General features: G+C 32.9%; 1 protein-coding gene across 6 annotated transcripts in view; it reads right to left on the bottom strand.

The window, feature by feature from the left end:
* LOC145241561 (mitogen-activated protein kinase kinase kinase 7-like) overlaps positions 1–26522 on the bottom strand; it is a 621914-nt gene that overhangs the window by 88310 nt on the left and 507082 nt on the right. For 3 of the 6 annotated variants that reach the window (XM_080104629.1, XM_080104627.1, XM_080104628.1), the window contains one exon: positions 4830–4919. The exons of the other annotated variants lie outside the window; for them this stretch is intronic. In XM_080104629.1, coding sequence (XP_079960755.1) covers positions 4830–4919 — 90 coding nt within the window. The remainder of the gene's footprint in view (positions 1–4829; positions 4920–26522) is intronic. 6 annotated transcript variants of the gene reach the window in all.

Raw genomic sequence — 26522 nt, forward strand, 5'->3', positions numbered from 1 at the left:
AACGTTAACAAATTCCTAATGAACCGCTCCCTTAAGTAAACACTTCATCAAATTTCCACACTAACGTAATGTACTTGCAATAACCCTTATCCCTGAGTGGCTTCCGGGCCTTGATAAGTGGTGATCACTGTGTAAAAAAAAAAAAATAAATAAAAAATAAATGGCTCATTCTATATTTTCCAATATAGTATTTTTTAATTCATAGTCCACTCCTATTGTCTTATATATACGACAGGCGCATAAGCCTGAAGAATCCTAGAGTGGATGAAACGCGGAATATTCAGTGTAGCTTAATCGCCGTATATATATTATAAATTACTATATATATATATATATATATATATATATATATATATATATATATATATATATATATATATATATATAAAATGCCCTTATTTGTAACACTCACATTTCAAAAGGCGACAGAGTTGCAAAGTAACAATAATCGTTTCACTATCAACAAACATTAAAGAAATAAAAAAAAAAAACATATACAAAGAAAAATTTACACATTGCCATAAAAACAGCTTTTAAATTAGTCCGAAAGCTGAAATAAATGAATAAATAAATCTTGTCTATAATGCCCCATTAAAATTACAAAAAGAAAACACAAAGAAACAAATAAAACAAAATGTCCATTTAAGTCTCCAAAAACACCTTTGATCATTTTGTTATGGAAGATTTTAGGCTACTTTGTACTTGAATTAGAAAAAACCGCCATCTTTTGTTGCTGTATTTAATATATGCACATAATATGTATATTGAAATAGCATTGTCATTGCTATGTGAAAAAAAAAAAAAATGGATGGTTGCATCTAATTTGGGACGAGTGAAAGCATCTTTATAAGGGGCTCTGTCCATCCAACAGCTATACTTAAGTTTGAAATAGCGTTTTCGTTGGTCTGTCATGCATTTTTGATATTTTCATTGGCCTTCCACAATGAAGTTTAAAATTTTATTTTCATAAGTCTAAATTAATATAGATGTTTGTCAGTATCATGCTTAAGTTTTAAGAAGCATTTTTGTTAGTCATGCTTAAGTTTGAAATAGCATTTTCTTCAATAATGCTAAAGTTTTTGATAGTATTTTCGTTGACCTGTCACGATTAACTTTAAAATCTCATTTTCATAGGTTCATTATGCTTAAATTTAATATAGTTGTTTGCTACTCTGCCATGCTTAAGTTTTATAAACCATCTTTGTTAATCATGCTTAAGTTTGAAGTATCATTTTTGTCAATAATGCTAAACTTTTTGCTAGCTTGCCATGATTAAGTTTTAAATCTCATTTTTAGGGGTCCATTATGCTTGAATTTATTATAGATATTTGCTTCTCTGCTATGCTTAAGTTTTAAAAAGCATCTATGTTAGTCATGCTTAAGTTTTCTTGGTCTGTCACTTTTTAATTTGAATGCTTGCTTACCAAACATATTAATTGTTGTTTCAGACGCTTTTCTGTGATTTTGACTTCAAAAAGGAATAGATTTTCCACAAGAGCAAAATAAAAAAAAAAGAAATACAAAAAAAAAAAAGAAAAAAAAAAAATACAAAAGAAATACAAAACAAAAAAAAAATACAAACCAGTTTTTAATCTCATTAATCAAAATTTCATGCAAATTGAATTTTTGTGCTTTTCACAACAAAAACAAGATTGCAAAATGGCAGTGAAATGTAATTTAGTTAATAAGCAACTAATCTAATATGAAATTAAAAAAAAAAAAATTAAAATCAAATAAAGAAAGAAAAAGGATGAAGACAATTGCGTGAAGATGAGGAGGGAGGCGGATGCGGAAAACAAAGCCAGAAAATATAAGGCAAAAAACTATGAAGGCAAAAATAAATATGAGGCAAGGGAATTAGAAATAAAAGGATAAAGCAGAAATAAGAAGGGGATATATATATATATATATATATGTATATATATATAAGGGCAGGAGGTATATGGGATTGGAAATTATAAGATCAACAAATAATAGGCGAAAAATATTTAAAGCAGTAAAAATTAATCCGAAAATAATTTTAGGTTGTAAAACAAATTAAAAGAAAATTTAAGACAAAAAGAAAATGGTGGAAAAGAAAATCGATGGGTTACACAGGTCAGAAACAAGATAGATAGTTCGTAAAATTTACATCACTTCCAATGGAAAGAAAATATCAGATTCAAAAACATTATATATATATATATATATATATATATATATATATATATATATATATATATATATACGCACACACACACACCAAGTTAAGTGTTCAAGAGGGAAGACACATGCATTAAAACAAGGTTATTAAGAGTGCTCAATAAAAAAGAGTAAAATATATTTTTATTAATATAGACAAATAGTCGCTAACGTTTCAGACCAATTGATTAGCAAAAACCAAAAGTTCTCGTCAGACGACTTAATATGGCTTATGTATCACTAAAGACGACTGGCTCTCAAAACACAAGGACTTTTATTTTTTGCCAACCAATTGTCCGAAACATTAGCATGTTCAATGTAGCGACTATGTAACATTTGTCTATATAAATAAAAATATTATATATAGTGTCATATAATAATTCGCCAAGTTCCAAATATCAAGTTTTTTTCAGTTGGCCATTTATTACATTTCAAAAGATATCCATTACAATATTGTTTCGCATTATAGAATTATTATATTACACTATATATGCTTAGGAACCCAATAAAAGATATTCATTGAGTTCGGATTTTTACAAAATTTATATTAAAAAAAAATTTCATGATAAAAAACTATATTTATGAGAAAGATTTTTTTATCCATTACGATTGATATATGCAAACCAAGTACATTTCACACAAATGATTAGCCTATATATAGCCATGCACATACTGTACTGTTTCGCTGTATCACAGCTTATATGTGCCGCTAGACTAGCAATTACCTCAAGTTAGGTTTGAAACTCTACCGCCTAGGCGACAGTCTGCGCCCTCAACCGTTACACTATTCGGCTGCTGCTAAGATGGATATGTGAATTAACAATGTTTAAACATTGTCCAAACGCCTAAGCTTCATTTGTTTACACAAAGAGCATCGCTTAATACGTTAGTGGCCGTTTGTTTGAGTAAATTGAAAGTTCACTAGAAATTGATTATTCAACAAAGAATTCAAAATTTTAAACTTTTTTTTTTTCTTGTTTCATGGATTTTCAAAAGTGGCTTATCACATCAAAAGAAATGTTTTTAGCAAAATAACGTTTGAAGACAATCATTTAATTTTGCTATTGAACATAAGAAACTAAGATTAAAAAAGGATATTCCATGAAATGGAACACGTATCAAGTCTATTGCCAAGGTCGCTGGGAAAATGGTGGGATCCTTCTACTGCTCCAGAAGATATCTCACTAATCATGCAATTCTCTATCTGTATAAAAGCCAAGTACGTCCAAGGATGGAGTACTGCTGCCACATATGGGCAGGAGCTGCTAAAAACAGCCTATCCTGCCTTGACAGAGTACAAAATAGACTTTGTGGCTTAGAGGGGATGCCCTTTTCTCTTCCCTGCAATCTCTCTCCCACAGAAGAGATGTTGCGAGCCTGTCTTTATTTCATTATTATTTTCATGGCAAGTGCTCGTCTGAGCTCCATTCTCTGGTCCCCCATCGCCAATCTTTCACAAAAAACACCCGTCTAGCTGAAACCACTGTCAATAATTTCCCCCCACTCTTTATCTGTGCCTAAATCAAAACGTAGATTCCATGATCAAAGCTTCTTTCTTAGAACTGCATGCCTGTGGAACTCTCTTCCGCTTGCCTGTTTCCCACCTGACTACAACTTGGATGTCTTCAAGTCCAACATAAACAAATTCCTGATGAACCGCCCCCTTAAGTAAGACACTCTATCAAATCTCCATTACTAACGATTACTACGACACTATCCCATTGATTACTGTACACGCAATAATCCTTATCCCCGAGTGGCTTCCGGGCCTTGATAAGTGGTGACCTCCATGTACAAAAAAAAAAAAAAAGTTAGGTTCATTGAAGAAAAATAAAGATACAATCCAAGGCTGTGAAAAGTGGTATAAACCAAACGAAATTGTCATATGTATATGATGTAGTCCAATGGATGCGAGAAGGTAAAATCCATTGCAGATTCTATTCCTACAAATTTAGTGTAAGGAAGATTTTTACTGAGGGAAAAAAAAAACTTTAAAATTTTGCAGTTCTTGTTGAATAATAAATTTGTAGTAAATTTTTTAATTTACTGAATTTTATTCAAAATCTAAGATTCGGTAGAAAGAGCTTTATATCATAACCCCTTTGTATTCGGGTATGATTTTGCAGCTCCTAAGTTTGTATGTAAAAAGTAATTTCTGTCTTGAATTAAAATGCAAAACTCAACAACTATGGTTAATTTGCTGGCTATCAAAGATTTCAAACCCAAAACCAAAGCAGGAAAGAAAAAAAAAAAGTTGTTTTTCTTTTGATGACCATCTTTTTGTGTATTTTCAAATTTCATGGAATAAATTCATTGAATTTTTTTTTTAAATTTAAATCAGTTTGCTCTAAATATTTTTATAAAAAAAAATGTTTATGGTTTTTGTAATAAAAAAAATCACCAGCTTCTTGAATACTTGCTTTCGGAAGATTTATGGAAAACATCAAAAAGATGCAGAATGAATTTTTTATTTTTTGCAAAAACGCTGGTTAATTTTTTGTATACACCATCTTTTGCTAAGACATTAAATGCCAGTTGTTCATACACAAAAAATATGGTCGGATAACCCAATCACCTGCAAAAAAAAAAAAAAAATACGGGGAGATAAAAAGTGAAACCTTGTCAATCCCTTTTCTCCATTATCTCACCTGTATAAAATTTTTGCTTTTGAAATTGATGGGTGAAGCTTACGGAAGGTATAGGGTTGCCATACGAACCAGAACGACGATGGCCAAGCACTGGATGCAGCATTAATAAAAGAGAGAAGAGTTGAGTGAAGGTGGACCAATCATTGACATGCAGGAAAACGATGAAAGATCAAAGTTATTTCATCATACGATGAAAGTTCAAAGTTCAATCAATTTTATTTCATCATCGAGTCAATCATTTGAACTGTAAAGAAAACTCTTTAGACTATGATATTTCGAAGCTTAATGCGGGGGAGATAAAAAGATAAACTCAGAAGAGAAAAGAAAAGCAAAGGTTATATATAAAAAAAGTAGCCTAGAAATAAAAAAATAAAATAAAAAACAGAAATTGAATAAATTACAATCTATATAATATTTTGCTGGTTCCTTCCGTAGTCCATACATTACGATTTGAAAAAAGGTTAAATACAATTTTGGGAGGCCAAACTACATGCAAAAAGGCCAAATTTACAAAATTTAGCTTTAAAAGATTTCACTCTTCAAATAGTTAGTTTAAAAAAAGTCACAGCAATACAGCATTAAAAAAATTAGCAAAAAAAAAAATATTAGTCAAATTATGCCAAAAATATATAAATATTTCAATTGTACAGACATTTTAAAATAAATTTCACAAATATTCATAGAATATGTAAAAAATAGAATAAAGACTACAGACATTTTATAATTACATAAATTTCACAATAGACGAAATATTCATAGAATATGTAAAAAAATAGAATAAAGACTACAGACATTTTATAATTACATAAATTTCACAATATACCAAATATTCATAGAATATGTAAAAAATAGAATAAAGACTACAGACATTTTATAATTACATAAATTTCACAATAGACGAAATATTCATAGAATATGTAAAAAAATAGAATAAAGACTACAGACATTTTATAATTACATAAATTTCACAATATACCAAATATTCATAGAATATGTAAAAAAAACAAAACATGCATATCCTCATGTGTGATATTTTCAATAAAAAAATTAAACAAATAAAAGTGTTTAAAAACTTGACATTTGATAGTTTATGGCTCTTCTAATGTTCCTTTGGTGATTGCCATATTTAAACGAAGGTATCTCTCTCTCTCTCTCTCTCTCTATATATATATATATATATATATATATATACAGACATATACATACACACAGGCATATTTATACACATGTGTGCACACATACATGTATATATATATATACACACACAACACACATGTGCACACATATATACATGTACATATATATACACACACACACACAAGAATACATACACACATGGATATACACACATACACATGCACAAGAATACATACACACACGGATATACACACATACACACGCACAAGAATACATTATATATATATATATATATATATATATATATATATATATATGTATTACAATAATAGAAGATCCACTGCTTAAAAAACACATAACACGAAATTCTAAATTTGAAAAAGAGTTAAAAGACGAAACACATACACCATTTTTTAAATAAATATTTAATCACTTAATGTAAAAAATAAATATTTAATCACTTAATGTAAAAAATAAATATTTAATCACTTAATGTAAAAAACTCAAATGAATAAATAATTTAAATGAATATAATCATAATTAAATAATTATTTTTTATGCCTACATACACATGGATGAAAACTCATCAGAATAGGATGGCAATAGCTGTTTGTAGACACACACCCACAAACATACATATATATATATATATATATATATATATATATACACATAAAAACAAGAACATATATACAAGCGTAAATATTTATACACACAAACTTAATATATATGCATAAACATAAATAAATATATAAACCCAAAAACACAAACAAATATAATTTGAATGTCTGGAGAGAACTTGAATGCCTACTAGACACTAGTGTCTAACGCCTCTCTATGCACGACAACCATACTTTTCCTTGATAGTCTGGGGTCTGTTTGTACAACCTAGCATGAAGATACTTTTTGCTACAAGTAAACCATGACCAAATATTCAAAACTAGCAGGAGTACCCGGCGTTGCCCGAGTGTTTGTTTCCGGGACGAGGGGGGGGGGAGTTTTAAAAAATGTTATGGTAGGTAAGTAGGAAGGATCAAACCCGGAGTCATGAGTAAAAATAGGAAAATAAAGTGTGAAAAAAAAAAAAAAAAAAAACATCTGCAACGTTAACAGTTCGGCCACCAAGAAAAGTCCATTCCAGTTGTTTAGGAAAAAAAAAAAAAAAAAACGACTACGGTAGGTCGGCGCGAACGTGAAAATATAATGTGAATTGTCCAGCACGCTAACCACTACGCCACAGAGCACTGCAGCTTAGTTTAGTGATTTTAAATAACTTCACATGAAAGAACTACGAAGCCAAACCGGTGTTCTCTTCTCAAATGTTCCTTGTGAACGATCCCCAAACGGTGTTAAGTGGTGGCAGGGGAGGAGGAATTTATTAGAGAGAAAATATTTTACCACTTCCATTGATCTTAACCGATTTTGGCCGTGACTTCTCAGCAGAAAAAGTATAGAAATCTAAGATTATCGAGGAATTTGAGAAATAATAAGCCTATAACACACCTCAGATATTGTTCTGCCGTTTGTGCATATTATATTTGCATGAAATATCTTGATTTTTAATCCTATTAATGTCAAAATCATACGGGAAAAAATGAGTTCATTTTATTTATATAGAGATCACATAGTATTCATGGCCCAAGTATGATTTCCTCTGTATGAACTGATGAAAAGATCTCCTCCATTGCATGTGGGAGGGAGTTTAAAATTGCAGTGTATGACTCTGCCAAAGTGTCATTAGGATATGTTCAAAGGAAAACCCAAGATTTGATGAAAATGATCCAACTATTCTCCCTCTGCTCAATAACATGCATCAAACCCATCAAGTATGAATTACTGACAAAAATTCTTCAGTGTGTTTGGTCCCATTTCAAAAAGGCTTTTAGAATGCTACAATCTCGGCTCCAGAAAATGAAACAAAACTGGTGGGAGCTAAAAGCTAAGGCCTTACAAGATGCGGCGGATAAGTGTGATTTTAAATCATTCTACCAAAACCTCAAGAGTGTGTTTGGTCCCATTTCAAGGGGGGGGGGCAACTCCAATATTTTCGTCAGATGTAAGTAAACCCTGAGCAAATATTCAAAATCACATTCACAGCTCAAATAAGATTTTCTCTGTAAGACTAACTCATATTGGATTTTACAAGGAATGCTTGGTGACATTTTATGTCATGATAAGTATATTAATCTATAATATAAATCTTACCTGTCTGTTTAAATATATGTATGTATGTTTGTATGTCTGCCTAAAACTTTGGACAGAGGTGACGGATTTTCACGAGATCGGTAGTTTTGACTCTTTAGACAACAAATATTGAAAAATTGGCTGCGAACATTAATTCCTTCACCCTCAACTGGGCACTTTTCTACAGGAAGGGTCGCTTTTTTCGCCGATATTTTCGAAAGTCATCCTCTTTTCGATTGACTAGCCTTAATTTAAACCTTTGGCAAAAAATTTTTTTTTCTTCTTTTCCTTCTTCAGGGTATGGGTTCAAGCCTGCTGCCTACTACAACTTCTTTTTACTCAACCTGCACCTCCAACCACCCGGGCAATGCCGGGAACCCAGGCTAGTATCTGATAAATGAAAAACATCCCAAATAGTATTGCAAGATTTTCAATTTCTTTTTTACTAGCAGGATCTGTGGAAATTCCGACAGGGAACTCATTCATATGTTGGCATCCTGTAGATGTTCAGCGTAAATGGAGACACTCTGATATATTTTGTTAAAACTGTAAGGGCTTATCTGAGCTAGAAGGGACGCCCAGCATAACCCGGTCATAAAATATGCTTAAATATGATATTTTAATTCTTGCAAATTTCGTATATATTATTATAGAGTTAATGTTCTATCGATTTTTATATATTATAAAGTTGCAATTTCAAAAATAAAAAAAATATTTTGAAATAGATAGCCCCAACCTTCCCATGTTAACAATGGCTATCGTAATAGACATTTCCAATCTCATATTAAAAATGGCTATCGGAATAGACATCCCATTTTGTGAGTGAGGATTGTCAAAATATTTGCGCCAAATTTAATCTTGATAATCGTTGTTAGGATACCCACCTGCAAATACTAAAAAAAGTGTCGGTCGGATAGAATCAGATTTGTTCCTTGTGCATGCGTATAAATCTGGCGGCCACTGATTTAAAGTGCATAATACAGGTCTTTATATCTCGAAAGCTACTTGTATCTGCCAACTATAAATGATATTTTCTTAATCAGTGTTGGAGACGCCCCTCTATGGGATTAATGGACTATCTCATGACGTCACTTCCGGGAATGAGTACCGGTACCCGGCAGTCAGAGATTGGCATGCGGCCAAGGAGGTTGTGTGCAAACGCCCAACAGTTGAGGAATGGTATTGCTCAACCTGCATTGCCTGTAATATATTGTTTCTAAAATCCTGTGTTTTATTGTTTTATTACCATTTAACACCATAACAATCAGCATAGTTGAAAACTTATAAAAGTTGGCATTTTAAAGAAAAATGTGGAAGTGAAGCTAAGGTATAAAAGAAACGAAAACAGAGGTAATGTATGTGCAGTGTCGATAAAAAGTCCAGAAAAGAGAATAAACAAAATACTCTACAGAAAGTATAATTTGTCTAAAATTAAACATAATGGCTATTTGAATAGACACCCCATTTTGTGAGAGGGGGGGGGTGTCAAAGTGTTTGCCCCAAATTTACCCCCTTGATAATCGTTGTCAGAATACCCACGCCCAAATACAACCAAAAAATTAGGAGGCAAAAGAAAACAAAAAATTGCATCGTGTAAAGTGTGCTTAGCCACTCTAAAATCGAAAAATAAACACTGGTACCCATACACATATTTTTTTTTTAGGGTTTGTTTTTATCTGGGGGGGGTGATAGTGACATGTTGTTAATGTGTGCATAGGTAAGCGTAAGGTTATCAGTATTTAATTTTCTGTTTATGAGCAGTTTGTGGTTGGTTTATGTTTGTTTTTTAACGATTGCCTCTTGTACAGAATGCTGCCATACTTGAAAAGTTTTGGAGCATTCATTTATGTATTAAGAGGTAGATTCCAGAATAATCGAATTTTCAGCTCTCAGCCAATGAGAATGGGTGGAATTTTAGAAGAGAGAGTTTACTATTTTTGAATCGGAAAATGGAAAGATTATGCTATGAGTTTATGATCCAGTTAGGAAGGATGCACAATATCTGTAGAATGTGTATATTTCCTCCTGATCTTAACTTAAAGTGGTAGTAGGAGGACTCATTATTTTGAGGGAAAAATAGGAACGACCGACTCTAAAGATGCTGCGATTGTGATGATGTTGCTCCTAGGAACAAATGTAGAATTTTATTATAATGACTAAATGTGTCTTAAACGGCATTCTAAAGTTATGTAAGATAGTCTAGACATAATAAATTTGTATGTGGCATCTGGTATTGCAAACCTACATTACTTTGGTCAAGAGGGGAATTTTTGCAATCAAAATATGTAGAGATTGATTATTTATAAGCATGTTACAAGAAAATGGTCCCCTTTTCTTGTAAATAAGAAAAACATTAGATAAGTGGAAAATGAGATTAGGATAGACTGAGATTCGAACCTTGTATGCAAAGTTCAGAATAGAATTGGAGTTGGAATGTTAGAATTTGGCTATTGCTAAACTTTATATAAAATAGTTTTGATATGCTTGTTTGTAAATGAATTAATTGTTCATTCTTTCATGAAAATTGAATTAAAAAAGGTCAGCTAAAAAAATAATGAACAATACAATTTAAAAATATATTGAAAAATAAGTTAGGTTGAAAAATAGGTTAGTGAGAATTCTTTGTTGCAGAAGTGTGTTTGGAGAATGTGTCGAGCCACATATGTTTAAGCCACGCGAGTTGATCACGTTTTGAAACCACATCTCTGACGTCATAGCAAAAAAGAATTTTCAATATAGGAGCTAGTTTCAGAAGATCAGAGGGAGTTGAGTCTGGATCGAACAGTCAGCAGAATCGGTCGGACAGAGCTGACATGATCAGAGGAGGGTCCCTTTAGAAGCGAAGGGATAACGTTTAATCATGTAGTACGACTTTGAATTCCTTGATGTCTTTATCATTTGACCGATCGATCGGATAATAAAGTTATCATCATATTTTGGTAAAACTGTGTCATGTCATCATTCAACAGCAAAAGTTGTGAAACATCCTCAATATGAACTTTGTCTCCCTCATCGTTATTATGAACTTTATGTAACTCTTACAAGAAATGTATCTCTCTCTCTTATCATCTCAACCATATAAATGTATCTCCCCCCCCCATCACCCTGTATATATCCAATATGAATGTCCCCTATGCAACAATCACTATCATTATTATTAATATTATATTTTTATCATTATTATTAATTTATTTTATAATTAATGGGACAGTTAAAGCATTGATAAGATTGAAGATCCTGTAGAATTGTCAGTCTTCCTCCCTTAAATAGTACTAATGACACTACCACCAATGATCGATGAAAATTGATTTCAGAGCCCTCTAGCTATAGAAAATCCAATCTGCAAAAGGGAAGATGATTGAATTGACATGAATGTTCCAAACTAGCCATTACTTTGGCTCTTAAATCAACATTGCTTTATATATCTACTAGCGGGAGTACCCGGAATAGCCCGGGTGTTTGTAGGCGTGTGTGATGGGGGGGGTTGATCAAAAAAACCCTGCAAAAAAAAACTTTGGCCAAGTGTTTGGATGTGTAAAAGAAAAAAAAAGTTTTAGTAGGAAAGTGGGCTTGAACCACGAGAGAAGAAGAATGAAAAGCATCTTAATTTAACGTTTATAAAATGAAATTAACAGGTGAGAGAAACTAAAGTCGCGTGATGTTTGACCTTGAAACATGACAGTTTTTGCTTGTTTTATACTGAAAAGCGAAAGAAACACGCGTCGATGGAAATATCTGGAAAATATAGTGCATGAAAATCGGGCAAATTAAATACACACGCGATCCTCGTTCTTAGGTCACAGATATTATCATTTAGACGTGATATAAAAAGTTTTAAGAAGAAGCGAGCCGAGCGAGAAGGCCGACGAAAAAAGCCTTTTGCAGACATACACAAAAAGTGAACATACATACATACATATATTTACGCTTTTATAAATATAGATTATAGAAAAGCGAAAATGTGTGTGTATATGTGTGTGTGTGTGCACGTTTCTGTATGTAGCTTTTTTCGGGGAGGGGGTGCTCAAGGGGGAGAGGGGTGCTCAGGGAGGAGGGGTGCTAAGGGGGGAGGGGGTGCTTAGTGGGGGTACCATCGCTTACAACTTTTTATATACTCCCTAGATTATAATATCTCCGATTTACAAAACAAGGTCGTAAATATCTTATTTGAGTGACTTTTACACGCTATTTTTGCTCTATTTCTTACTCTCTGACGTCCAGAAAGCAATGAGCTTGGACCAATGCGGGGAAAACCCTTCATATCGGACAACTGCTATTCATTTGTACACTCCCCTTTTATGGGGAGCTGGTTTTCCCAAACATCTTGGGCAAACTGGCTTACAGCCAAAGTTACGTGCGAGATTTCATTCCCCTCCTTACGCACATGTGTCAACTCATTTGCTTACGTTTTTAATCGTTTAATTTTTCCTCTGCCCTCTTTCACTTTCTTTTCTGCCTTCACTGGGTTCGAGCCTACCTGCCTACCAAAACATTTTTTTTTTCTAAACACATCGACAAACACCCAGGCAATCCGGGCACCCCCACTAGTATATATATATATATATATACACACACACACACACACATATATATATATACATACATGATGATTGATAGATTATATATATATATATATATATATATATATATATATATAATCTATCAATTCTGTTCTAATTTTATATCATATGACTTTAAAATATACTATTTTTCAAATAAAAGTAAAACGATTATCACTTTTACGATGGAGGTCATAAAATAATCATCCAATAATATAGTTCAGACGAACCTTGTACATTTCAGTGTTAGGAAGTCAATCGAATATTAAATTCTATGATAAATGTCCCAATGGACATATCCCTGAATCTACCACCTCTGACACACCTAGCTTCGTGAAAAGTGAGCAATACTTGGCTGAATATTATGCTGTATAACAGCAAAGGGAAGTAAAATTTAGTGATTATATACACACTAGCAGGCTGCTTGGCATTGCCCGGTCGTAAAATATGCTTAATGTTTTGATTAATGCAGATTTTGTATTCATTATATTACTAGCGTGGGTACCCGGTGTTACCCGGATGTGTGTAGGTAGTGTAGTAAGCCCCCCCCCCAAATGGTAGTAGCAGGAGGGGGGAATCAAAACAACAGTAGGCAGCCCGGGTGGAGAGAGGTATTAAAAAAAAATAAAGTGGTAGTAGGAAGGCAGGCTCAAACCCATAAAGTGAAAAAGGAAAGAAAGTAACGTCTTGGCTGTGTCCATAGCGCAAACAGAAGTCGAGAACATTTAATTACCTAATTTATATGTCTGGCAGTGTTCTTAGATATGTTTTGTAAAGAAATTCATCCAATATCGAAAAAATCCGATCTTAAAAACAGCTTTTCTCTTTTATAGATATAAAAGCATAATTTGTACAAGGGAATATTCTACTTTACACCGGCCAAGGGAGATAATAAAACTTCAGTAAATCATTTCTTCTACTATCGACTACATATCGAATGACCCTATTCAAGTCAGGGCGTACCTCGTTATTTTATTTTTATTGTTTTTATTAATGAGTTCAATTTACGATAAAAACGAGGTATCAATTAAAATCGCCGCAAATCATATATTCGTTTGCATATTTTAAAACTAAACATCAGAAATAACTTTTTCAGGACATTCATCGTCAAACTTAAATATCAATCAATTGAGGAAAAAGACGACCCATCCTTGTACAAAACTGAAGGAATGAATATTTTGGGCCAATTTTTCAATATTTGTTGTCCAAAGGATCAAGCTTCAAACTGATCTTGTGAGGATCCATCGCGTGTGCTGAAAGTTTTGGCGAGACAAACACTCACACACACACATTTTGCCCTTTATATATAGATATTATATTGGACCTAATATATAGTAATGATTTATAAGGTTAAAAAACAAAAAAAAATGACTCATTCACCACGGAGAATCAAAACCAAAGCGTTTCGCTTAGGATTTACATTTTTCTTTGAGGTTAATGCTTGAGCTATGAAGACATGTTTGCTGCAAGACTAAAAATTAAAACATAAACCAACATAAACCAATACAAGTGCACTAACACAGCCGACAAAATCCTGCACACTAGCAACTTCCTACACTCTCTCTCTCCATAAACAGCTATCCCAACTCCACCTTACCTTCACTCAAATAAAGAAAATAACACCATACTCTCAAATACCTGTTTTTTCAAGCTCCCCTTCTTCAACGATAGAATCTCCTTAGCTATCTGTACAGGCTTACACTATGCGAAGCTAGACATACAACTTATCCACATTGGCACCACCTTACGACCGCACCTAACCCTAACCCAAGACTCGTTCCTTATCCAACTGCCCCATTCCAGATACAGGCTTATGTTCGTGCACCCACATGATCTATGACCTGCAATGCACTAAATGCAACAAATCCTACATAGGGAGTACTACCAGACCACTACATCAACACATTAAAGAACATATAAATATAAACACTAGAATCTCCTCATTCTACAAGCATATTATTTCATGCAACAACACACAACATAACATCCATATTAGTATCCTTGCATCAATCAGAAACCTTGGAAATCTCAGAATTGCAGAAGCACTTCTTATCTCCAAACACAAACCTTCACTTAATAACAGACTTGAACTGAGCTCTCCCTTCATCCTTTGACCCCTAATAGCAACGATATACAAATTATAAAATATAAAAAATAATATATAATCTAATAAAACAAAGAAAAAAAAGAAAATGTGTACACACAGTAACATAGGCATAGACTATGAGCTATATAGAAAATAAAACATCCACATGAAACATTGCGGTAAACTAAGAGATGAGATTACAATACAAACATATAACAAGATACAGACCAAAGAGCAAACAATATGAGATAGAAGGTAAGTAGTAAGATACATATAATACACGCACATGAATAAAATATATATATATATATATATATATATATATATATATATATATATATATAAAATGGGTTAAGAAATTCCAACGAAAGAAAGATGTATATTTAAATAAGGGAGTAGTCACCAACAATGTGTATTTTTTTAACATTATTTTATTATTCCGTGTCTTGGTTTTTCATTGGGAATTATGTTTGGATCATTGTAATAATGTTTTTAAGTCATTGAAAACGATTTCAAAGATTCATTGATTGATATACATATTATTAAATGAATTTTGCACTATGAAACGGTTACTGTCAAGAATTGAAAGTGTCAGCGGAATTAAAGGAATAAATTGTAAGATGGTCAACATCAGGAAATTTGGAATATAGACTTTTGTCATTTATTCAGCATATATATATATATATATATATATATATATATATATAAATAAATTGTTAGCGATAGAAACAATATCTTTTGTGATCTTTACTTAAATAACAGAACAAAAGAAACATGATACAAACAGGATTTAAAAACTAACAATAAAAAAAGAATAAAAAACAACAAAAAACATTTTAGTCTGGCAAGATGAACGAAGGAGATGGAAGGAAGGTTGGGATGATGTAACCATGGCAACAGGCATAACTTTGAAATTTCCAGAGATTTGATTGGTCTGCTTAGCAGACTGGAACTTGGCAAAAGTTTGCCTCGCGGCAGACGTTGTCAAAAATGGAACATTTTCCAAAGAACCGCAATCGCAGACGAACTCTTCTGTGACGAATCCATGTTGCAACAAATCGAGCAGAAGATGCAGTGACTATTTGGGATCGAACCATCGAACCACAGAAGCGTAAAACGATTAAATTGGCAAAGAAATCGACAAAATATTTTGCTAGTTGAATTATTTGGACTACTGCTTCCATTTTTATTTGCATAATGCTGCTGATGATGATGATGCTAATGCTGATGAAGATATTAAATTAGTGAACATAATAATGATGGGGATGATGATAATGATATTGATGAAGATAATGATGATAATGAAGATGATAATGATGATGATAATGATGATAATAATGATTGAGATGATGATGATAATGATTGAAATGATAATGATGATGATAATGATGATGATTGAGATGATAATGATGATGATTGAGATGATAATGATGAAGATTATAATAATGATGATGATGATGAAGATGATAATGATGAAGATTATGATAATGATGATGATGAAGATGATAATGATGAAGATTATAATAATGATAATGAAGATGATAATGATGTTGGTGATGAAGATGATAATGATGATGAAGATAATGAAGATGAAGATGATAATGATGATGAAGATGATAATGATGACGATGATGATGATAATGATAACGATGATGATAATGATACTGATGATGAAGATGATAATGAAGATGAAGAGGATAATGATGAAGATGATAATGATGATGATAATGATGATCAAGATGAAAATAATGATGATGATAATGATGATTTACCATTTCAGTAAAAAAAAAAAAATCTGAAATGTCGAAATCACTAATAATTTTGCCCAAAACGTACGATTGATTTTCCCATGAAATTATCTCAGGAATCTTTTTCGACAGTATTGATGTCATAAATGAATATTTATGAGAATGAGATAGCGTGGCGATTTCATACTTAGACTTTAGGAAATTTTTGGATAATGCAACCCATTATCGTTTATTGATGAAAATGATTATTTCAAGCAATAAAAACTGAAATATTTTTTGCTCGAAAAATAATGCGAATGAATCACAAAATACACCCCACCCCACCCCCATCCATTTGGTACACATAAACGGTTTACCTGATATAAAAAAAAAATCTGTGGGTGCGAGGGTTATTTGCGGACATATTCTTTTAAGCTCAATCATTATTTCTTATAAAAAAATTATTTCGGATAACTTATTCCCAGGGAGATATTAATATTATTTAACCATAAAAGTGAGAATGCGTGTCAGAGAGAGGACACTTAACCTATATACTCAACGGATATTTGATCTACAGACTTGAAACTTGGTATATAGGGTATTCAGACACGTGGAAAACTTTTTAATCAGTTTTCACCCGGAAAAATAAATGGCTGCTAAGGGGATAAACATTGATAATTTTATAGGTGGGGAAGGGGTCATCGGATTTTTATCTGTTTGTCAACTGCTTCATGGATGCGTGTATAGTTTGTGACAGATTACTTATGTAAAGAATAAGTAGGTTTGAAAACACTTTTTAAAGATCGTGTCAAGCTGGCCTAATAATTATCGTACTTGACTCACTGTTTTTGTTTTTTTTTTACATGGAGTTCACCACTTATCAAGGCCCAATGGCCACTCGGGGATAAGGGTTATTGTGTGTACAGTACTCAATGGGATAGTGTAGCAATAGTATTGGAGAATTGTAAGGTGTCATTACTTAGGGGGGGCGGTTCATCAGGAATTTGTTTGTGTTGGACTTGAAGACATCCAGGTTGAAGTCGGGAGGGAAACAGGCGAGCGAAACAGAGTTCAACAGGCGTGCAGTTCTAAGAAAGAAGCTTTGTTCATGGAATCTACGTTTTGATTTAGGCACAGATAAGGAGTGGGGAAAATTATTGACAATGGTTTCAGCTAGTCGGGTGTTTTTTGAAAAAGATTGGCGAAGGGGGACCAGAGAATGGAGCGCAGACGATAACTTCCCATGGAAATAACGATAGAACAACGACAAGCTTGCTACATCTCTTCTGTGGGAAAGAGGTTGCAGGGTAGAGAAAAGGGTATCCCCAACAAGCCACAAAGTCTATTTTGTACTCTGTCAAGGCAGGATAGGCTGTTTTTAGCAGCTCCCACCCAGATGTGGCAGCAGTACTCCATCTTTGGACGTACTTCGCTCTTATATAGATAGAGAATTGCATCAGTAGTGAGATATCTTCTGGAGCGGTAGAAGGATCCCACCATTTTCCCAGCGACCTTGGCCACAGACTTGATGTATGTGTTCCATTTAAGATCAGGAGTAAAGGTCAAACCCAGAAGCTTATCAAAACATGGGGCCTCCCCTAGACGAGAGCCATCCATTTCAATTGATGCCAGATGGGGATCAGAGCGTTTATGATGTAGAGATAGGAGCTTGGTCTTAGATGCATTAAAGGTAACCAGCCACTTCGATCTCAGCTCAAGTATTTTTTTACTTACTTACAAGAAGTGAACATGTTTAGAAAAAGCATAATATACGCATGCACAGATACTACACTTTGATCTTGTCCCGAAGGCCAAAACGCATGCACAGGTCTCAGTTTCTGTATTAATTAAAATATAATATCTATACATATTTTATCACCGCCAAGAAGTGGGGCTGGAAGGAACAAGCATGTAGACACGTAATGCAGACTCCTTGTGAATACCACTGAGACAGCTGAAATAAATTTATATTTTAAAAATATAAAGTGTCGTTCTGTGGTTTCACAAAAGAAAAAACAGGTGTCTCAATCGGTTATGGTGTTGATTGTTGCAGTTTTCATTACAGAGCCCAGCAGCGAAGAGAGAAGAACTCCAGAGAAAGAAAAGGTATGAAACATATATGTTCTTCTTCTTTGTAAAACAAACATGGCTATACAAAAAATGTGTAGGCGTCGATATCATCCTCCTCTTTATGCAACTTTTTTTTGTATATAAACTTGAATTAAAATATATTTAAATGCATTTTACCACCAGGCAACGCCGGGCAGCCTGTTAGTGGGTTATACTTTTGACCCGGGCAAACTCAGGTATCCCTGCTAGTATAATATACAACTTCATTCAGTCTTATATGTTTCAGCGGAATATCATTGGGCAATTACGTTCGGTGACGCATTAAAAATTAAAATTTCATTTCTTCCTTTTTTTTCTCTCTTATTTCGAATCAGCGTTTAATAAAATATACTACAAACTCAAAAATGCAAGCGAACATTGGAAAAGGATTAAAAAAAAAAAAAGGTCTTATATTTAAAAAAAAAAAGGTCTTATATTTTAAAAAAAAAAAGGGTCTTATATTAAAAAAAAAAAGTCTTATATTTAAAAAAAAAAAGGTCTTATATTTAAAAAAAAAAGGTCTTATATTTAAAAAAAAAAGGTCTTATATTTAAAAAAAAAAAGGTCTTATATTTAAAAAAAAAAGGTCTTATATTTTAAAAAAAAAGGTCTTATATTAAAAAAAAAGGTCTTATGTTTAAAAAAAAGCTCTTATATTTAAAAAAAAAAAGGTCTTATATTTAAAAAAAAAGGTCTTATATTAAAAAAAAGGTCTTATATTTAAAAACAAAAAGGTCTTATATTTAAAAAAAAAAGGTCTTATATTTAAAAAAAAAAGGTCTTATATTTAAAAAAAAAAGGTCTTATATTTAAAAAAAAAGGTCTTATATTTAAAAAAAAAAAGGTCTTATATTTAAAAAAAAAAAGGTCTTATATTTAAAAAAAAGGTCTTATATTTAAAAAAAAGGTCTTATATTTAAAAAAAAGGTCTTATATTTAAAAAAAAGGTCTTATATTTAAAAAAAAGGTCTTATATTTAAAAAAAAGGTCTTATATTTTAAAAAAAAAGGTCTTATATTAAAAAAAAGGTCTTATATTTAAAAAAAGGTCTTATATTTAAAAAAAGGTCTTATATTTAAAAAAAGGTCTTATATTTAAAAAAAAGGTCTTATATTTAAAAACAAAAGGTCTTATATTAAAAAAAAGGTCTTATATTTAAAAAAAAGGTCTTATATTTAAAAAAAAAGGTCTTATATTTAAAAAAAAAGGTCTTATATTTAAAAAAAAAGGTCTTATATTTAAAAAAAAAGGTCTTATATTTAAAAAAAAAGGTCTTATATTTAAAAAAAAAGGTCTTATATTTAAAAAAAAAAGGTCTTATATTAAAAAAAAGGTCTTATATTAAAAAAAAAGGTCTTATATTTAAAAAAAGGTCTTATATTAAAAAAAAAAGGTCTTATATTTAAAAAAAAAGGTCTTATATTTTAAAAAAAAAAGGTCTTATATTTAAAAAAAAAGGTCTTATATTTAAAAAAAAAGGTCTTATATTTAAAAAAAAAAGGTCTTATATTTAAAAAAAAAAAGGTCTTATATTTAAAAAAAAAAGGTCTTATATTTAAAAAAAAAAAGGTCTTATATTTAAAAAAAAAAAAGGTCTTATATTAAAAAAAAGGTCTTATATTAAAAAAAAGGTCTTATATTAAAAAAAAAGGTCTTATATTAAAAAAAAAGGTCTTATATTTAAAAAAAAAGGGTCTTATATTTAAAAAAAAAAGGGTCTTATATTTAAAAAAAAAGGTCTTATATTTAAAAAAAAAAAGGTCTTATATTAAAAAAAAAAAGGTCTTATATTAAAAAAAAAATAAAAGGTCTTATATTTAAAAAAAAAAAGGTCTTATAATAAAAATAAAAAAGGTCTTATATTTAAAAAAAAAAATAGTGTAGTGTTTTATGACATCCTGTCAATCATAAAACGACATTGCACTTTTTAAACAAAACACAATCTATATGAATAGAACCGTAAGTGTATGTATGTGAAAATATTTAACCGATAAACTCTTAAACTACTGTTTACGTAACACTGAAATTAACAGGAAATAGTAATCATACACCAAGTAAACTCTTTTTTTGGATATATGAATAAGGCATACAGAAATATGTCAGCAAGTTGAAATGAAAAATGTTCATTTTTATTACTTTTGCGCATACGCAAATCCATTCATAGCTTGAAGTGGTTTAATTTCAAATCTTTCTTATCTATCTTTCAATAGCTCAAATGATAAGGCACGCTGTTGGAGAGCTAAATGTTTTAGTTTCGATTCTAGCTGATGGCACCCAAGTTATTTTTTAATCTTTTAAAATCAGTAGTATATATATTTGGTACAATATAATATTCAATAGAGAATTGGCTCTGTAATAATAAATACAAAATCTGCACCAATTAAAATATATTTAAACGTATTTTACAATTTCTCTTTTCTCACTGGTTAAGACAAAAAAAAAAAAAAATCTACAAGGTTAAACGATAAAATTGTCACCCTAGAAAAGACGACATGGTTACATTTCCGTTTGATGAAAACCGGTTTTCTTTTTTTTTTTTTTTTTTTTTTTTGCAGACCATCTACTAGTTGGCCAGTTGTGTACAAATCCCAAGAGTAATAGGAGCCTTCTATCATGTCTGAAAATGACAATGTTCAACAAGCGAGATCGGAGATGCGCCACTGTACAGTTATTGCTCTCTACTGATCCAAGTTATGACAACAGGACCATTGCCAGCACCCTCAAAATGCATCGCTGAAAATGCCCAGGGTGATGAAAAAGTACCCGGCCATGGTTATGGTTTTAGTGTGTTTCCAACTGAGGGTCACATCCTACCACTTCAAAGTCGGCTTGAAAGTCAACACCAAAGTATACCTGGATATGCTAAAGAGTGTAGTGATCCCCTGATACAATCAGGTGGCCACTGGCAGATCTTGGGTGTGGCAGCAAGACTCGGCACCAGCCCACAAGCCCAAAGAGGCTCAGGCTTGGTTTCAGAAGGAGTTCTATGTCTTTGTACTCTTTTCTCACTGCCCCCCCCACCTCCTTCCCCCGATCAAACCCCACTGGACTACTTTGCTTGGCCATACATCCAGAACATCACCAACATGACCTCTCACAACACCGAAGCCAGTCCGATCGCTGCCATCCGCCGAGTATTTGCCGAGCTCCTGCTGACACTTGTGGAAAAGGCATGCTACTAGTTCCGGACCCGTATCAAGGCAGTGATTGATCTGAAGGCGGCTACATTGAATAGATGTCAGCTCTACTACATAATCAAGTGACCCGAATTGAGTTTTTCAACAAAACTTTTAAAATAAAGTTGTGTTGTTTTCTTTAGGGGGAGAAATTTTATTGTTCTACCTTGTGTTATTCTTTGTTTTTTGGTTTTATATTATGGCAACCGTTTGTAAGGAATTTATTGCTGAATTCAATAAATTGAACCAAATTACATAATATCGCATTCATTACCAAAGAAATGTAGAAATGGACCAAAAAAATGGCATCGTAAAAATTGTGCGAGACAAACTAATGAACAATTGATAAAAAATTTAATATTTTTTTATTATTTGTACAACTGTTCTCGTCTTGATTGTTATTAAGATTCCTGAGTTCACCAAGTACAACGTCGGAAGAAGGTTAGAAGTTACAATGGCCAAAACGTAGTGTGAATGAAATGAGCACAGTATAATCCATCAGTTTATCATGCTTAAGTTTGAAAAAAGCATTTTCGTTGTCTTTTTATGCTTAAGTTTGAAAATGCATTTTTGTTGTTTTTTTATGCTTAATTTTGAAAAAGCATTTTTGTCTTTTGTTGCTTAAGTTCAAAAAAAGCATTTTTGATGTCTTTGCTGCTTAAGTTTGAGAAAAGCATTTTGATGTCTTTGCTGCTTAAGTTTGAGAAAAGCATTTTGATGTCTTTGCTGCTTAAGTTTGAAAAAAGCATTTTGACGTCTTTGCTGCTTAAGTTTGAAAAAAGCATTTTGATGTCTTTGCTGCTTAAGTTTGAAAAAAGCATTTTGATGTCTTTGCTGCTTAAGTTTGAAAAAAGCATTTTGATGTCTTTGCTGCTTAAGTTTGAAAAAAGCATTTTGATGTCTTTGCTGCTTAAGTTTGAAAAAAGCATTTTGATGTCTTTGCTGCTTAAGTTTGAAAAAAGCATTTTGACGTCTTTGCTGCTTAAGTTTGAAAAAAGCATTTTGACGTCTTTGCTGCTTAAGTTTGAAAAAAGCATTTTGATGTCTTTGCTGCTTAAGTTTGAAAAAAGCATTTTGATGTCTTTGCTGCTTAAGTTTGAAAAAAGCATTTTGATGTCTTTGCTGCTTAAGTTTGAAAAAAGCATTTTGATGTCTTTGCTGCTTAAGTTTGAAAAAAGCATTTTGATGTCTTTGCTGCTTAAGTTTGAAAAAAGCATTTTGATGTCTTTGCTGCTTAAGTTTGAAAAAAGCATTTTGATGTCTTTGCTGCTTAAGTTTGAAAAAAGCATTTTGATGTCTTTGCTGCTTAAGTTTGCAAAAAAAAATTTTGTTGGTTTTCGATGCTTAAGTTTGAAAAGACATTTTTGTTGTCTTTTGATGCTTAAGTTTGAAAAAAGCATTTCATTCGTCTTTCATGCTTAAGTTTGAAAAAGCATTTTTCTCAGTCAATCAGCGTTTTCCCCTTGCCACCAAAACCAATAAAATGTCGGATATTGTTGAGATGACTTTCTCTTGACTCAGATATAATTTTGATCCTGAGCTGTTCTAGGATGTTCACGCTCACAGGTTTTACATCTCAATTGAGAAAGTGTTAGTTTATGGCTTATCACCTGAAGCACTCCTACTAGGAAATGCCAAAAGGGCTCCCCAATCATTTTTTGCAGACCAGAGTGCGCTTCTTTAGAAGGCGTTAGATCTTCAAATCTCACTTTGCAACTCATGGAAGGGAAATTAATATCGGGTTAGATTTGAAAGAGCATATCCGTTGGTAAATAAATGGATGTATCGTAAAAAAACACTTGGTTTTATTTGAATTTTTTGGTTTTCTTTCAAAAAATTAATGAGGCGTTCATTAATGTCAACCAAAAAAATTTTTAAAAATGGTTGCATAAATTCATTTTCAGTCATGCAATGAACGGATTCTTCGGAAATATAAGAAGATTTAGCCGTTCTAAATGTCATTCACGTAAAAAGGAAATCTCAAAGATGAAGAATTCAGTGACGCACAAGATAAAAAGAAAACCAAAGATTTTTTTTCAATTTTGGCATTAATGAAATTTGAAATTTTTTTTTTTTTTTTCATAAAATGATCAACCAACTAGCATTGCCCCAACAGAACACGGATACAGGAGATGTATATTCGTCTTATTAGTGGATTCAAGCACCTTATTTCCTTTTGTCTATATATATAAATCTAACCTATCTATTTGCATGTATGTATGTCTGCCTAAAACTTTCGATAGAGGCGACGGATTTGCACCAGATCGGTATCATTTTGAAGCTCGACCCTTCAGACGACAAATATGGAAAATTGGCCAAAAACATTGATTCCTTCACCCTCAACTGGGAAATTTTCTAACGGGAGAGGTTGCTTTTTCTTTGCAGATATTTTCGAAAGTCATCCCCTCTTTTCGCTTGTCTAGCCTTAATTTAAATCTATATCACTCTCGGTTTGGCGATGGGCACAACAGCAAAGACGTCACATTTTTTATTTTTACACCTTTTCCTCCTTTGCGGTACGGGTTCGAGCCTGCTTGCCTACTACAACTTTTTATTTTTGCTCAACACACACCTCCAAACACCTGGGCAATGCCGGGCATCCAGGCTAGTATTTTCTTAAAGCCTCGTTTTCAGGAAAAATTTCAGTTGCTCAGCCATATCCAACAAGTTGATTGACCCTTCAGCTGCCACCCACTAAATCAGTTTGTCTAATGTCGGCAATATGCACATATTTTGTTATGTTTGTCTGATTTAGTGCAAGATATGACTAACTAATTGATTGGATCAAGTCTGTCCAACCACCTAGCCCTAGCTTAGCCTAAGTAAGGGCCAAAGTGGTGTGCTGCAGCTCATGTCCTTATAGTATCTTGAAAATAATCAGCTTCACAATCAGAGTACCATCCATAAACATGGGTCCCTACCCACGGTCAACAAGTGGCCCCATTGAGAGACTTTTACTCTGTGCAGAGGGGCAGTCAGCGTATTATAATGCCTCACCGACAAGGCCATGAACAACAAGCGGCCATTGCAAAATATGGCTTTTAATCTGGATTCAAGTGAAGGCTTGATTTAAACATATGAGGTGTCTTCAGTAAGTTTCCAGACATTTTGTACAGGTATTTAAATTTGTCATAGACTTTTGAAAATTCTCTATGTTATTGCTATACATCTTATGAGATGACTGACCGATTTTTATGATTTCAAGTTCAAATGAACAGCTACAGCAGGAATTGGAATACGCACTACTAAAGCCTAATTGTCACAGCTGATGAATTTCAAATATGCAATCTGAATGTGAGGATATATTAGTAGAACGATATGCAATAAAAATCTGTTTTAAACTTGGAAAAAATGCCACAGAAACGTATGGAATACTCCAGACTGCTTTAGGACCGTCTTGAATGAATTTAGCATCAGTTTTTGAGTAGCATAAGAGATTCAAGGAAGGCAGAGAGTCTGTAAGGAATGATGAGAGGTGTCAGAGATGTAAGGAAGTCAGAACATCAGAGTTGATCGGCCAAATAAAGAATTTCATCAATAGGACTGTCGTGTGTCTATAGAAACAATAAGTGCATAGTGTGATGTCAGTGTGGGAACTGTACACAGAATGATTTGCAAGGAACTGAAGATGCAGAAGATTTGCATGAAGTTTGTCCGAAGGGTGTTCAGAGAAGATCAGACTATTTGACCAAGATAGGCATCAAGACAGTTCCTCACCCTCCCTATAGTCCATACCTTGCTCCCTGTGACTTTTGGTTATTCCCTAAGCTCAAGGAAAACCTTAGAGGCTGTCATTGAGACAATTGAGGAGATGAAAGAGGCTGTGACGAGGGTCATTGACATGCTCATATAAGACTTCTATGGGGCATTCTAAAAGTATATTGCAGCCGGAGGAGATTACTTCGAAGGGGACTAGAGTTTCATGTGTGTATCATCACTAAAAGTGCCCATATGTAAAAATCTGGAAACTTATTGAAGGCACTTCGTATACTGACGGGTTTGTTGCAAGGAAATAGTGGTCGCAGATAAGTGCAAACCTACAATTGTGCGATTACAAGGTGAGTGTGATTATGTACATTTAAGTGCTGTTTGAAGTCCAAAATGGCTAAATGAAAGGAGACAGGTACTTTGTCTGAGTGTCAGTTTTGTTTTGGATGCCACATTGTGTTTTTGAACGTGTGCTGTTTAACTCATCATTGTTGGTGAGTAGATGAAACCAGGATTGCTGCTGATGCTAAGAGTAAGAGTTGGGTTGTCAGTGAACGAACAAATATTACTGCTATGCAGATGTTGTAAGTGAACATTGTCACTGTTTTTTGGTGACAGTAATTGCTTAACCGAACATATCTAGAGAGAAAATGCGAAAGAGGGGCAATAAATGAGAAGGGGGTAAGAAAAAAGGAGAAGGGGGTAAGAAAAAGGAGGAGGGTAAGAAAAAGGAGGAGGGGTAAGAAAAAAGGAGGAGGGGGTAAGAAAAACGGAGGAGGGGGTAAGAAAAACGGAGGAGGGGGTAAGAAAAAAGTAGGAGGGGATGAGAAAAAAGGAGGAGTGGTAAGAAAACAGGAGGAGGGGTAAGAAAAAAGGAGGAGGGGGTAAGAAAAAAGGAGGAGGGGATAAGAAAAAAGTAGGAGGGGATAAGAAAAAAGGAGGAGGGGTAAGAAAAAAGGAGGAGAGGTAAGAAAAAAGGAGGAGGGGTAAGAAAAAAGGAGGAGGGG

Source organism: Euprymna scolopes, chromosome 20, assembly GCF_053919585.1.
Source record: "Euprymna scolopes isolate OS-2025 chromosome 20, ASM5391958v1, whole genome shotgun sequence".
NCBI lineage: Eukaryota > Metazoa > Mollusca > Cephalopoda > Sepiida > Sepiolidae > Euprymna > Euprymna scolopes.